Source organism: Balaenoptera acutorostrata, chromosome 14 (assembly GCF_949987535.1).
Source record: "Balaenoptera acutorostrata chromosome 14, mBalAcu1.1, whole genome shotgun sequence".
NCBI lineage: Eukaryota > Metazoa > Chordata > Mammalia > Artiodactyla > Balaenopteridae > Balaenoptera > Balaenoptera acutorostrata.
Window position 1 is genome coordinate 44,382,445 of NC_080077.1, and position 14,573 is coordinate 44,397,017.

At 38.2% G+C, this 14,573-nt stretch overlaps 1 protein-coding gene across 1 annotated transcript in view; it reads left to right on the top strand.

Moving 5' to 3' along the window:
* Positions 1-14,573, top strand: part of ROS1 (ROS proto-oncogene 1, receptor tyrosine kinase) — a 122,405-nt gene that overhangs the window by 63,714 nt on the left and 44,118 nt on the right. The window contains exons 23-31 of the mRNA XM_057528290.1: positions 1,236-1,299; positions 1,614-1,816; positions 3,369-3,574; positions 4,448-4,734; positions 8,343-8,519; positions 9,910-10,112; positions 11,647-11,791; positions 12,952-13,184; positions 13,272-13,448. Coding sequence (XP_057384273.1) covers positions 1,236-1,299; positions 1,614-1,816; positions 3,369-3,574; positions 4,448-4,734; positions 8,343-8,519; positions 9,910-10,112; positions 11,647-11,791; positions 12,952-13,184; positions 13,272-13,448 — 1,695 coding nt within the window. The remainder of the gene's footprint in view (positions 1-1,235; positions 1,300-1,613; positions 1,817-3,368; positions 3,575-4,447; positions 4,735-8,342; positions 8,520-9,909; positions 10,113-11,646; positions 11,792-12,951; positions 13,185-13,271; positions 13,449-14,573) is intronic.

Consider the following 14,573-nt stretch of genomic DNA (forward strand, 5'->3'; position numbering starts at 1 on the left):
TTTTAGAGATTTGTGGTTTCCAGAGGATCTATTTTCTTTTTGTAAAATTCTAATTCAGTAATTATTTTGATAATATATTAGGTCTACATATACTAATCAAAAAAGTTGTACATAAAAGTTAAAGATAACACACATTCCTATTTGTTAAGAATCATATGTGTTCCAGTTAAATAAATAGTCTGGTTAAGTGTATTTGCCTATAAGCTTATATTGGTTCAAATCTCAGTCACCACAGAGCTTTGCAAAGTGATCTGCATGTATAGGCATGAGTCTTACTTAACACGGTCCAGTGCAAAAGTGAAGACTGATTGATATATGCACCATGATAAACACACACACATGCATGCACACCATACACAGATAGTAATAAACAGAATATAGTAAAATAGATTTAATACTAGAGGTGTAATAAGAATAATCCAGTGTTTTGTTGATTGAGAGGGCACTTGAGGTTCTATCTTTCAAGGCCATCATTATGGATGGCAATTTTCTTTTAGGCTATAGAACACAGGCAAGTTTTGGAAGTGGAAATAATTATTATATAATAAGAGATATGTAATAAAAATTGTTTTAAAAAACTTTGCTGTTAGAACACAGCATGGCACAGTGGGAAGAAAAGCATACAGACCTCAGAAGACTTAGTTTTATGCCAGTTTCTACATGTGTCATTGTGGATAGGTTACCTACCCTAATTATGACCTTTGTCCAGTTTCTACTCTTAGTAGTTGTGAGGATCAAAAGAGATAATATACGTAAAAGTGGTTTGAAACGCACGACTCATTTTCAAATATAAGGGTTAATTACTATTTTCTTTTTATAAATCTTCTTTTAAAAAAGTACAGTAAATTTAGTTATTTGAAGCTTCTTATTGATTTCATGATAAAGTGGAAGTTTACCATAATCTGTATGGTTTTGTTTCTGTTAAATGTTCCATGTAATTTAATTTTGGAAATAGCTAAAGATCTTTTATAGAAATTCAGATCTTTTGCCAATAGAGGTTTGTGCCATTACTTTGTACTTTTCTGGACAAAAAATCCTACCAAAAATTGTTTGGGACAATATTTTTCCTCTTAGTAATTTTTTGCTATATACTTAGATGTGAATAACTGAACCTATTCATAATATATCTCATAATTGTGAAATGAAACATTCAATAATTTATCAGTCTCAGAACTTAACTGTTGTCACTGAGGACACTTTTGAATGCACATTTTTGTATGCTTTTTTTTCTTTAGGTTCGAGTCTTCACATCCAAAGGACCTGGACCATTTTCTGACATAGTAAAGTCCAAAACATCAGGTATTTATTATCTAAAACCTGTGCGAATAACAACTAGTGATTTAAAAACATTTTTGACCCTTAGTATTCTCAGGGATACCCAAGTGCTATCTCTGAGCTGAAACTAAAGTCAAATAAAATAATCAATTTTCATCATCGCCAAACATGCTTAAATAAACCTAGGCTTAGAGCACCCAGGCAGAATCCATTGAGACGGGTGTAGTAAATGAGCCCAAAGGAGACTCACGGATTTCAAAATGGCTTGATGTTGAATCAAGGGATTTTGCTAAAGTTCTTTTTCTCATACATATTATCTACTTGTTTTTTGTTTTTAGAGATCAATGCATTTCCATACCTCATAACTTTTTTTGATAACAAGATAGTTTTGTTAGATATGGATCGAAATCAAGTTGTATGGACACTTTTGGCAGAAGGCGACATTGGTGCCATGGGCTACACAGCTGATGACGCAGTGGCGTACTATGCTCAGGGAGACTCACTCTTCCTCCTCAACATGCACAATCAGTCCAGCTCTGAGGTATTTCGCTATGTAATTCTTCTGAAAGGAAGTGGAGTATTTGCATATCACACAACCCTGTGATGAAAATGACGAGCCAGTGGTTGAGCCATTAAGATTAGAATGGTTGAAAAGGACAGATGTTGTGTAATTATTTAGTCACAAATGAATTCAGGTTATGTTTTGTGCAGATGTGATTCAGGCTTAATTTAGCAAACAGTGATTGGGCTTAAGGCACTGTGTTACCTGAGATAGAGGTAAAACAAAATGTCACAGTCCTTGAACAAATCCAGTCTAGTATTAGTCTAACAAGAGTAAGACAGTATGGCATGGTGATTAAGAGGGTGAGCTTTAAAATCTGACAGCCTAGAATTTAATTCTGACTTTACTACATGCTAGAACTGTGACCATCAGCAACTTATTTAACCACTATGGTTGCATAGTCCCTCATTTTAAGGTGAAGATTAATGAGCTAATCCATGTAAGGCATTAGCACAATGCCTGGAATGTGGTAGGTATTCACTGAATGTTAGCTAGTGGAGAAGACAGGCAGAAGACTGTAAGTGCTATGCTGAGGGCAGGATGCAGTGGAATCACAGAGAAAGGAGGCTTCATCCAGCATGGAGTGGTGGTGGTGGTGGTAGAGTGGAAAGACATCTTGGGTACAAATAAGATGAACCAGGTGAATGTGGGGAAAAGCTGAGGGAGCAGCAAAGTCCGGGAAACCAGAGAGCCATAGCCTGTTCGGGCAGCTGTAACTAGAAAGAGCTTGGAATGGAGGTGGGGGTCAGGGCAGAGTAAAAGGCAGGTGGTAAAGCTGAAGAGATGGGCAAGAGCCTAAATATAAGGGACCTTCTTTACTGTGCCAAGGAGATAAGTGTCAATTTTGAAGCCAACATCAAGCCATTCAAGAAGTTTTGTGGGTCATTAACATGATCAAGTAGTGTTTTAGGAAGACCTCTCTGTTAGCAAAGAAGAGAAGGTTAAGTCTGAGGCAATCAGCAACTATCACAGGAATCCAGACAGGAAATGTTAAGCAGGAAGTGAGAGACAGTGAGGTAAGAGAGGAGAGGACAAGCTCAGGAGATATTTAAAATGGGACTAATTCGCTATGGGTAGTAATGGGAGGAAGAAGTCAAGGGTGAACCACAGTTGTTGAGACTGCTCTTCAGGTGAGTGTTGGAAATCCATAAAAATATAAAATGCAGGAGAAAAGGAGGTTTGGGGGGTGGGGTGATGAATTTTGTTTTCTGAGATCATTCATTTGGAGATGTTCAGTAGGCAGTTTGATATCTGAAGCAGTAACTCAATGAGAATCTTGCCTGAAGATGTGAATTTGTAGCTCTGGTCTATGGATTACAGTTGAAGCCACGGCAGTTGAAATTAACCAGGGAAAATATACAATGTGAGAAAAGGACCAGTGTTACAGTGGCACACAGTCCAGAGTCACCGAGATTTTGGATTACAAAAGAGAAGTGCAGTAAATAAGAAATTGAGTGATTACAAAAAAAGTCCTCAGAGTTGAAGAAAATGAGCATTATCTTCTTGGCTGTGTTTTCTACCTGTTGTTAAGATTTTCCGAGATGCAGTGGTTTTTGATATCACAATTATTACAATTGACTGGATTTCAAGGCACCTCTACTTTGTGCTGAAAGAATCACAAAACGGAATGCAAATATTTGATGTAGATCTTGAAAACAAGGTGAAATATCCCAGGAAGCTGAAAATTTGCAACAGAAATTCAACAATAATCTCTTTTTCTGTATATCCTTTCTTAAGGTATGTGAAGTGTGAGTGTCTGTTTCTACTGTGATGAAATAGACATAAACATATTTAATGTAATATCTTTGGTTTAATATCAGAGTCAATGATGGGACAATAAGATGCTTAATGTTCTTGATGTTAACTTATACTAATTCTACACATAAATGATGAGCCTACAACCACCAATATATAAAATTAATCCATACTGACAATTCCACTAACCTAAAGTTAGGTTAATTACCAGCGGGAAACCAAAGGATATTTTTATACCAGTGAATTTAATAATATCCCCAATTGGTAAGGACAAGAAGGGGACTGAGACGGCAGCAGGAAATGAGCAGGAGATAGACAGGAAGCATGTTTTCCACAGTAAATGCTATTCTGGGCTCATCCATCTTTAATTAATGTCCTTATGAGATTAATTTTAAGGCCTCCATTCAGCAACTGAATAGCAGTTTCTCTGGCTGAAGAGATATATTTTGTTTGTGCCATAAGCATGGTTATAGTCTATCTTGAAACTAGATTGGTAACTAGTATTAAGAAACAGAAACAAACTTGAGGGGAAGGGAATGGAGATGGTGTTGATGAAAAGTATGCAAATATTTTTCATATTTAGAGCCAGTAATGAGCCATTTAATACAATGCCTAAGGTCATTATAGTCCAAGGCTTTCGTTGCAAACACATTTATTGAGAAATCTTTGGAAAATGCTACAAACTAGACTTCTTGTGATCTCTTCCATCAGAAGGTTATTGAACACTGGGACATGTTCTTTCCAAAGGTGGCATCTGTCCCCACAATCATTAGAAATGATTGATCTTCATTAGAAACTGATATTTGCAATGATATGTTTTACTCATTAAGTTGGAGCATCTTTTTTTTCCTATAGTCGCCTGTATTGGACAGAAGTTTCTGATTTTGGATCTCAGATGTTCTACTACAGTATTATCAACCAGACCTTGCACCGAATTCTGCAACCACCAGCCATAAACCATCCAAATGGAAGAAGCCAATGTTCTTGCAATGTGACTGAATTCGAGTTAAGTGGAGCAATGACTATTGATACCTCTGACCTAAAGAAACCACGGATATACTTTGTCAAAGGGCAAGAGATCTGGGCAATGGATCTGGAAGGATGTCAGTGTTGGCAAGTTATCATCATGCCTGCTCTGCTTGGTAAGACACTCGTGTGTGTACGTAGATCTTCACTAATAATGGCAGCCCCTCCAGCTCCATTAAAAAGGGGTTACATTCAACCTATACTCAAAGGAATATGTGTGTATATATATATATATAGTATTTGCTCCAGACTGTGCCAAATGTTTTTGTAGAATTCAAGTTGTTTTCAGGCAAATTGTACATAGGCATTCACATACTTTTCTGGATCTGTGGGGGGCTTTCTTTTGTTGTTATTTTATAATTAACAGTAGAACTACAACTTATTGAGCTCAACTATGTATTCTAAGCAGGCGACTAAATGTATTATCTCATTTGATCTTCAAAACACCTCAGTGAAGTAGATACTAGTATCCACATTTTACAGATGAGGAAACTGAGGCTGAGAAAGGTAATTTGTCCAAAGGGCCATAGTTAATAGAGGAGCTGGTATCTGAAACTGGGCCTAACTACAGCATCCCTGATCTTCCCACCAGTACTCCACCCCCATGCTGATGATCTCATTGCTTCCACATTCAGCATGACTTGGTCAATACTTGACAGGTCTATCTGTTGAAATTCACAATCTTGTGGAGGAAATATTTGAAAGTCTAAAGTCACTTGGAAGTCTTCTAATTAGGAGTAATTGCAAAAGAAAAAAAACACTTTAAATACCCCCATATATTCTTAACGGTCTAGTCCTCACTATCCAATCACTAATCACATGTGGTGATTTAAGTTTAAATTAATTAAAATTAAATAAAATTCAAAATTTAATTCCTCAGCCACACTAGTCACATTTTAAATGCTCAAAACCCACAAGTGGCTAATGGTTACTGTATTGGGCAGCACAGATGTAAAATATTTCCATCATCAAAAGTGCTACTGGGGGGCCTTCCCTGGTGGCGCAGTGGTTAAGAATCCACCTACCATTGCAGGGGACATGGGTTCGATCCCTGGTCTGGGAAGATCTCACATGCCACGGAGCAACAAAGCCTGTGTCCCACAACTACTGAGCCCACGTGCCACAACTACTGAAGCCCACGTGCCTAGAGCCTGTGCTCCGCAACAAGAGAAGCCACCGCAGTGAGAAGTCTAAGCACCGCAGCAAGGAGTGGCCCCCCTGCTCACCGCAGCTAGAGAAAGCCCGTATGCAGCAAGGAAGACCCAACACAGCCAAAAATAAATAAATTTATTAAAAAAAAAGTGCTATTGGGTATTGCTGGTTTATATAGTAAAGTTTTGAAATTGCAAATGTGTGTGTGTCTGTGTGTTGTAACTGCATGTATGGTTTTGTTGACATATCAGCCAGAGCCTTTTTTAAAAATTTTATTTAATTAATTAATTTATTTTTGGTTGCGTTGGGTCTTCCTTGCTGTGTGCGGGCTTTCCCTAGTTGAGGTGAGTGGGGGGTCACTCTTCCTTGTGGTGCGCAGTCTTCTCATTGCTGTTCTCTTGTTGCGGAGCATGGGCTCTAGGCGCATGGGCTTCAGTAGTTGTGGCACGTGGGTTCAGTAGTTGTGGCGCACGGGCTTAGTTGCTCCGCGGCATGTGGGATCTTCCTGGACCAGGGCTCGAACCTGTGTCCCCTGCATTGGCAGGCGGATTCTTAACCTCTGAGCCACCGGGGAAGCCCCAGAGCCTTTTAGAAGCAATTCCAATGTACTTTCAATGGGCTTAAGAGTGGAGATAATGTTCTGAACTTCTCTTATTAGGAGAATAACTTGATTCTGTTGAATCTGTGACAAAGACTCTTTCCTTGGTCAAACTTTAATTGCTCTTTTTTTTTTTTTTTTTTGGGCCACGCCGAGTAGCTTGCTGGATCCCAGTTCCCCAACCAGGGATTAAATCCATGCCTCCTGCAGTGGAAGCACGGAGTCTAGAGTCCTAACTATTGGACCGCCAGGGAATGCCCTGATCAAACTTTAGTTATGCTCCTGTGAGCCCTTTCCTCAACTAGGCCTCAAACTTGGTCTTCCCTGTCCATCCTTGCTGAGTCCAGTTGTAGCAAGTCTTGCCAAATCAGTTTAGAGAGAATCCCTCATCTTGGTATCTGATAAAGTTCTTCGCCCCTTGATGTTCTTGGCCAAAAATCCTATGAGGCCAGTTTAGCAAGAATCCCCCTCCCCTTGATGTCTCCTCTTAGTAATTTTCTTGACTGCTCTCTCCCTCTGCTTGTTGGCTATAACTCCCAGTTGTCTTTGCTGTATTTGGAGTTGTGCACATCTCCCTCCCCTACTGCAATATTGCAACAGCCTTGATTAAAGTCTTCCTTACCATTTAAACAAGTGTCAGAATAATTTTTCTTTAACATCTGATACACAAGAATTATCTAATGGCCATTATTTTATAGCTATAGAACTAGTCAGTCTTTCATGAAGCCACAATTGAAATCCATAATCCAAAAATTAGAAAATTAGAATGACTTTAGAGATCATTTAGCTGACGTAATATTGGAAGAAATCCCCTCTACCAAAACAGCTTTCTTTGAGCACCTGTTTATAAAACAATTTATTACCTTATAAGGAAGTCTGTTTAATTTTTGCACAGTTCTAAACGCTAGATATTTTTCTTATGTTTAGCCGAAGTTTTCTCCCCATTCCTCTCATTCATTGGCCTGAGTTCTGACTTTTAAATTTACAAAGAATAAATCAATCATTTTCCACATGATAGCGACTCAACTATGTGGAAACAGCTGCCATAGCCCATACTAAGCACTTCCTTTAGAGGAAAAAATTCAAGTGTCTGTAAGTAATCCTTAGGTGGTATGGCTTCTAGATCTTTCTTTGCCCTATCCACTCTCCTGAGGTTTCGCTCTAGCTGCTTAGTTCTCTTAAGTGTTGTCCCATAATGACTCACTGTACTTTTCAGTATGTTCTGGTCAGCACAGAGGGCCTCTGAATTCCCAGGTCTTCTTTTACTGCAGCTAAAAGTGACATCAGGTCTTTGGGCTGCCTGCCATTTGAAGAACCCATAGTCTTTTTCATGTTAACTATTATTAAGCCAGAATTTCTTTCATTCCTTATTTACAGATTTAATTTTAACCTTGAATTTAGGATGTTATATTTGTTGCTATGAAATTTCAATCCATTTCACGATTCTGTTGTGATATTTTTGAATAAGTCAAAGACTGAATGTACTAGTGACAGTAAGAATCATGTATTATCTGCAAATTTGATAAATATGTTTATTATGCATTCATTCTAAATCATTGATAAATATACTGAGCAAGGCACTGAGCCCTGCGCCTCAGCTAATACCTTCCTTCAGTTGGTGTTGTTTGGGGTGGAATCACACAGGTAAGTTTTAAATCCTGGCTCTGCCCTTGACTAACTTTGTGGCCTTGAGGGGATTATTTAACCCCTCGAAGCCTCAGTTTCCACTTCTACAAAATGAGGCTAATAATAATAGTATTTGCTTTGTTGGCTTGATACGGAGCTAAAATGAGAAAATATCTGTAAAATCCTTAGGCTAATGACATAAAAGTATTATTTTTTCATATTGAAATAATAGAAAGATTCAAAATTTATCAGTTATGCTATAGAAAAAGGATTTCACATATTGCTTAGAGTAGAAAATGTCAGATATGTATTTTGTTCTTTATGTTCTTTTCTGTTTTTCATCAACAGGAAAAATGCTTGTTAGCTTGACTGTGGATGGACAATTTCTATATTGGATCTCCACAGCAAAGGACAGCACACAAATTTATCAGGCAAAGAAAAGCAATGGGTCCATCCTCTCCCAGGTGGAGGCCCTAAGTAGTAAGCGTATCTTGGTTTACAGTTCAGTCCTGCAGCCTTTTCCAGGTAAGAAAGTCACATTCTTAATCAGCTTGTTCTCCCAGTTTAGGGTCAGGAAAATTTCATAATGTTTCCTCCTCCAGGGCTGTCCCTCCAACTCTTTGTTGTGCTCTCAGCATTGCTCCAAATGGTCAGGGTTTGGTGCACATTGTGATTGCTGTTTGCCCTGGGTCACAATTTATCTCTATCTGTATATATGGCTTGGGCTGTGGCAGGCTACTTTAGACACAGGAAACCCTTGCCCTGTCATTCTCTCTGTCTATCCTCTTTGTCTTCTCAGTCCCATAATTTCCCTTCTTTTTGTCTTTTTTCTCCCCTGATGATATTTTAGACCTCCCAGTGGTGTCAAAAAGCTTTGCATAAAATTTCAGGTCTTTTTCAAGGTAAAATGCCTATGTATTATAGGATTAGATATGTCAACCATTTAACATGTGTACATTTGTGCTACCATTTTTATTAAGTTTCTCTCTTGCTTGTTTAATGTGTCACTCATGAAGTTTTTTAGTGTTGTGCCCCTCACTCTATTTTCCCCACACATCTTCTGGATTTTGTATAATGCAATGACTTTTAGGAATGCATGTATCACATTATGGCAGAACTGACTATATATTTTTTGCTGAGAGTCATAATAAAATAAATGTTTGAAATATAAAAACCAACCAACCAAAAACAAAAACAGCACTACATAGCCTCATGGGTGACATTCAAACCTAAAGTGGTCTCTGAGTTTTTTCACAAGCTCTCTCTGCCATTAAAGTCACAATGTCATTCTAAATTCAGTATAATTCCCTCTTAGAGAGAGACAGAAATGAGTAAAACAAACTCTCTTTGCTTAAATGTATTCAGTTATAAAATATGTAAGTTATACAATATGAAAACATGGGAGAACTTATAAATAAGCTGAGTGCATATTTTGGTGAAATAATTCATTTAAGAGATTTAAAAAATCCACGCAATATCTGTTTGAGGTTGAACACACACGCATATCCCTAGAAATAAAAGTCCTAAAGGTAACATCAGTTTTCATAATCGGAATTCATTGAAAAATATGATTGATATAATGCTCTCATTACTTTCTTCAAAATAAAAAAGGGTCAACGTATTTTGCTATTCACTGTCTAGGTACGCAATTAAGGGTAGTTTAGCTCCATCTGCTGGAAATTGTAAGCAATTACCAGTTATTTTGCACTCTTCCCCAGGCATTTAACATGTTCAAAACGTATGTAAAAAACGTGTCTTCCTGTCCTGAATAACATTTCCAACACTCCAATACACCATACCTTGTCAGTTAAATAAAAAGAAAATATGATATTATTCTTGATGTTAGATTAGATAAATCTGCTGTTTCTCTCGTACGTACGTGTGTATATATTTAATCTTTTTATTATTATTTTAGATAGAGCATTTCTGTCTCTAGCTTCAGATATTGCAGAGCCAACTATACTTAACGCCACTAACACCAGCCTCACAATCAGATTACCACCTGCCCAGACAAACCTCACATGGGATGGCATCACCAGCCCCACTCCCACATACCTGCTTTATTACAAAGAAGTAAATGACAGGAAGAACAGCTCTGAACTGAAAGATAGAATGCTGGTAAGGTTGGAGCCCGTTGTCTTTGTCTTTTCACAAGATGCCTTTTTCTGATATAAAATCCTCAGCCATAGTATTTTCTATATTATGTTCTGAAACACACTGTGATGCAAACTTTTACAGCTGACTCATCAAAACATACTGTGTTCTATCTAGTCTCTTGCCTACGAGTAAGTTAAGCTTCAAGGAAGTATATTAACCCTAATCAGTCGGTAGATTGCCTTATAGTGACTGTTTCCTGAGTGTCCTAAAAGAGCTGGGTTTGTTGCCCTCCCTAATTATCTAATTATCCCCAGAAAGTGATAGAGACTTGTTTTTGTGGCCATTCCAGCAGATTCAGGGGTAAGAAATGAATTGGACAGAAAGAACATTTCTGTATACCTCTCCTCCACAGCATATAGCTAATATAAAAATTGTACATTATATTTTTGTTTATTTTCTATACGTTGTGAAATGTGTTGTTATGCGGGTACTACGTTTTTATTCATCATTGTATTCCTAGCACCTAGCATACTACTTGGCATTGTATAGGCATTACTAGATATTTCTTGAATGAATGAATGGACACAATTCATTCCATCATAGGCATGGGTGTTCCAGTTGTCTTTGTGATGGAATCGTATGTACCCAGTAATTTTCTTTCTGCTTATTTTTTAATCAAGTCAAAGGTGAAATTGACCATCATCTATTGGAGGTTTTAATCAAGTCAAAAGGTGAAATTGACCATCATCTACTTTCTTTCTGATTCTTGTAACTTCTTTTATTTTGTCTATTTTTTAAAAATATATTTATTTTAAAATTTTGTCTATTTTAACCTTTCTTTACACATTTCTAACAGGAGTTGTTTCAGAGACAGATTGGATCATTTGGCTGACCAAGATTGGGTTTCTGGCATTGGACATTTCTCTTATTACAGCTTATCTCTTATTGTCTTCATAATGATTAATATTGGCCAAAGGCAGTGAGTGGTTCTCAACCTTGACAGCACATTGAAGCTTTTAAAATTTCTGAGTCCATGCTTCACCTCAGACCAATGCAATCAGAATCTTTAGGGGTGGGACCCAGGTATCAGTATTTTCTTAAAACTTCCCAGATGATTCCAAAGTGTAACCAAAGTTGAGAACCATTAGTGTAAGGAAAGCCTTTTTAGTTTCTTAAACTTTATTTCTGAGAATGATTAGATAATGTAGCTTAATCTTTTATTGTATTCACTGATGTGTCACATCCTTACAATACCTTCCTGCTGAATTTCTAATGCAACTCTAATGAGAGTGTGCTCTGGGAATTCAGCTTCCTAAGTGAAATGATTATGTCACAACTGACTGAGGCTGCCAATCATTTGGCATTTATTCTTGGAGACAGACATTAAACAACTCAGGTCTGGGCAGACTAGTATAGTGAAGATTGTCACTCATGATCCAAGATTTAAAGATGAATTAAAAATTTTTGAGTCTTTTAGTTTTTTTCTCTTTGATTAAATAATTTCTCCCCGTTTGTACAAAAAAATAAGACACTGATTTATAAAAATTAATTACAGGAATTTCAGGAGAGTATAGCCCTTATTGAAGGTTTACAGCCATTTTCAACATATATGATACGGATAGCTGTAAGGAATTATTATTCAGATCCTTTGGAACAATTACCTCCGGGAAAAGAGATTTTGGGAAAAACTAAAAGTGGAGGTGAGTTATGGGCATGGTGCGGGATTTTCTAGAGTGGAATTTTGTGATATATGTGCTTGTGTGTGCCTATATTTGTTTTGGGGGGTTTTTTAAAAATAAATTTATTTATTTTATTTATTTATTTTTGGCTGCGTTGGGTCTTCGTTGCTGGGCACGGGCTTTCTCTAGTTGTGGCGATCAGGGGCTACTCTTCATTGCGGTGCGCAGGCTTCTCATCATGGTGGCTTCTCTTGTGCGGAGCATGCACTCAGGGTGCGCGGCCTTCAGGAGTTGTAGCATGCAGTCTCAGTAGTTGTGGCTCACAGGCTTTAGAGCGCAGGCTCAGTAGTTGTGGTGCACGGGCTTAGTTGTTCTGCGGCATGTGGGATCTTCCCGGGCCAGGGCTCGAACCTGTGTCCCCTGCATTGGCAGACAGATTCTTAACCACTGTGCCACCAGGGAAGCCCTATACTTGGTTTTTATCTGGATGCTAAGTTATCTTTATTATGTGAGTTTTTTTTAAGCTTAATAAGAAAAATGTATTTCTAGGAGAATATTCTGTTGATATGATCCTTACTCTAACACCAGAAGATGATGGATAATATCCCATCAAAATGAAAAGCAACTATATGGCAAAACATCATAATCAATTCTATGTGGCTGGAAACACATTCTTTGGTCTCACCTCACAGTGTCACTCTCTTCCCATGTATTTGCAGGTCTCTGTACATGTAGTGAAACCTAGGAAAGCCAAGCCTTTTCTCTATGCGAATTTTACCAAGGCTACTGAGTTGTAAAGTGATATAACATCATTGCCTTAAAGAAAGTGGATTTAGAATCTGAAAAGGTGTTGTAAGAGGTGGCGATTATTATGAGGGGAGGCCATTTCTTTCACACATCTCTGATGCCATTCACAAAACTCACCCGAATTGGATTATTCATCATTGGTCATATCCTTGAGCTGGAGTCAGAGAATGATTTAGTCATTAGGCAAAAATAAGCGAGAGCCTTTCAGGCAGTCTGTTAACTTACCATTATGTAGGAGGCTGGCTTTCCTTCGGAACATCTGTCATTCATTCTGCTCACATGATATGCCTATTCCTCAACCAAGACCCCATTACTTCTTTCCATCTTTCAGTGCTGTTGCAACACGCCTTATTGTGCACTGTTATTTATTTCAGTACCAGAGGCGGTTTGGCTCATTAACACAACTGTGCAGTCAGACACCAGCCTTGTTATATCCTGGAGAGAATCTCACAAGCCAAATGGACCGAAAGAGGCAGTCCGCTATCAGGTGGCAATCTCTCATCTGGCTCCCATTCCTGAGACTCCACTAAGGCAAAGTGAATATCCAAATGGGAGGCTCTCTCTCCTTGTTACTAGACTGTCTGGTGGAAAACTCTATGTGTTAAAAGTACGGCGAGTATATTGGGTACTTTTATTGCCATTCTCAAGTGCAAGGTTCTAGAAAAGTTAAGCAATTGTTCTTTTCTACAAAAAGGTTCTGGCCTGCCACGCCGAGGAAATGTGGTGCACGGAGAGTCGTCCTGTCACTGTGGAAACGTTTGACACGCCAGAGAAACCTCATGCCTTGGTTCCAGAGAACACGAGTTTGCAATTAGATTGGAAGGCTCCATCTAATGTTCACCTTATCAGATTTTGGTTTGAACTCCAAAAGGTACATCTCACTGTACACTTTTTACAAAAATTTTATTTATTTATTTTTTTGGCTGCTTTGGGTCTTCTTTGCTGCGTGTGGGCTTTCTCTAGTTGCGGCGAGCGGGGGCTACTCTTCGTTGCGGTGCACAGGTTTCTCATTGCGGTGGCTTCTCTAGTTGCGGAGCACGGGCTCTAGGGCACGTGGGCTTCCGCAGTTGTGGTGCGAGGGCTCAGTAGTTGTGGCTCACAGGCTCTAGAGCGCAGGCTCAGTAGTTGTGGCGCACGGGCTTAGTTGCTCCGCGGCATGTGGGATCTTCCCAGACCAGGGCTCGAACCCGTGTCCCCTGCATTGGCAGGCAGATTCCTAACCACTGCGCCACCAGGGAAGCCCTCACTGTATACTTTTAACGCACATCTTTGTTTTATGCTATAGAATAAATCAAAAGGCCTTTTAAAAGATATCTCTAGGGCATCCAGTTGTATAAATGAGCAATATATTTGACAAGATTCATTGATTCAGGTTTGCCAGATAGAAGTGGTAAACTATCTAGACTAATTTCTGATGGAAAAAATTCCCAGTGAGATTAATTTGCTCTTAAAAGGCTTCACATAAAAGGGTATAAATTATGGTTTACTGGTTTCATAACGTTTTACTTACTTTAGATGTTATCAGCATGGCTCTTCAGTTTAAAGTCCATAGCAATTTGCTGTCTTCTATGAAAAAAAATGGAAAGAAATGAACAAACATAAACCTAAAACCTTGTTTAGAAATGTTCTTTCAGCCATTTCAGGGCTGAATAGCAACAGGAGAGAAGTAAAATATAAAACTAGTTTATTCTAAACTAGTTGGATCTTGGCTTGTAAACTAGTTTAAATGGCTCCTCATCCAAAAAGCTTCACGCTTTAACCAATGTAAAAATGCCCACTGAATTTAAGCATCAGTTAATCTAATTCATTCACTGCTAGGGAAAGTCTACATTAATTTTTATACTGATATACTTAATAGATGATTAAGTTTTTATAACTGGGATGTTTCATTTTCCATTATTATATATTTGTGTGTCCGCATTTATAAAGATTGGTTAGGAGTGTTTTGTTTAGTGGGAACTTAAAAATAAATCAGTACAGTCATGACCTCACTTTT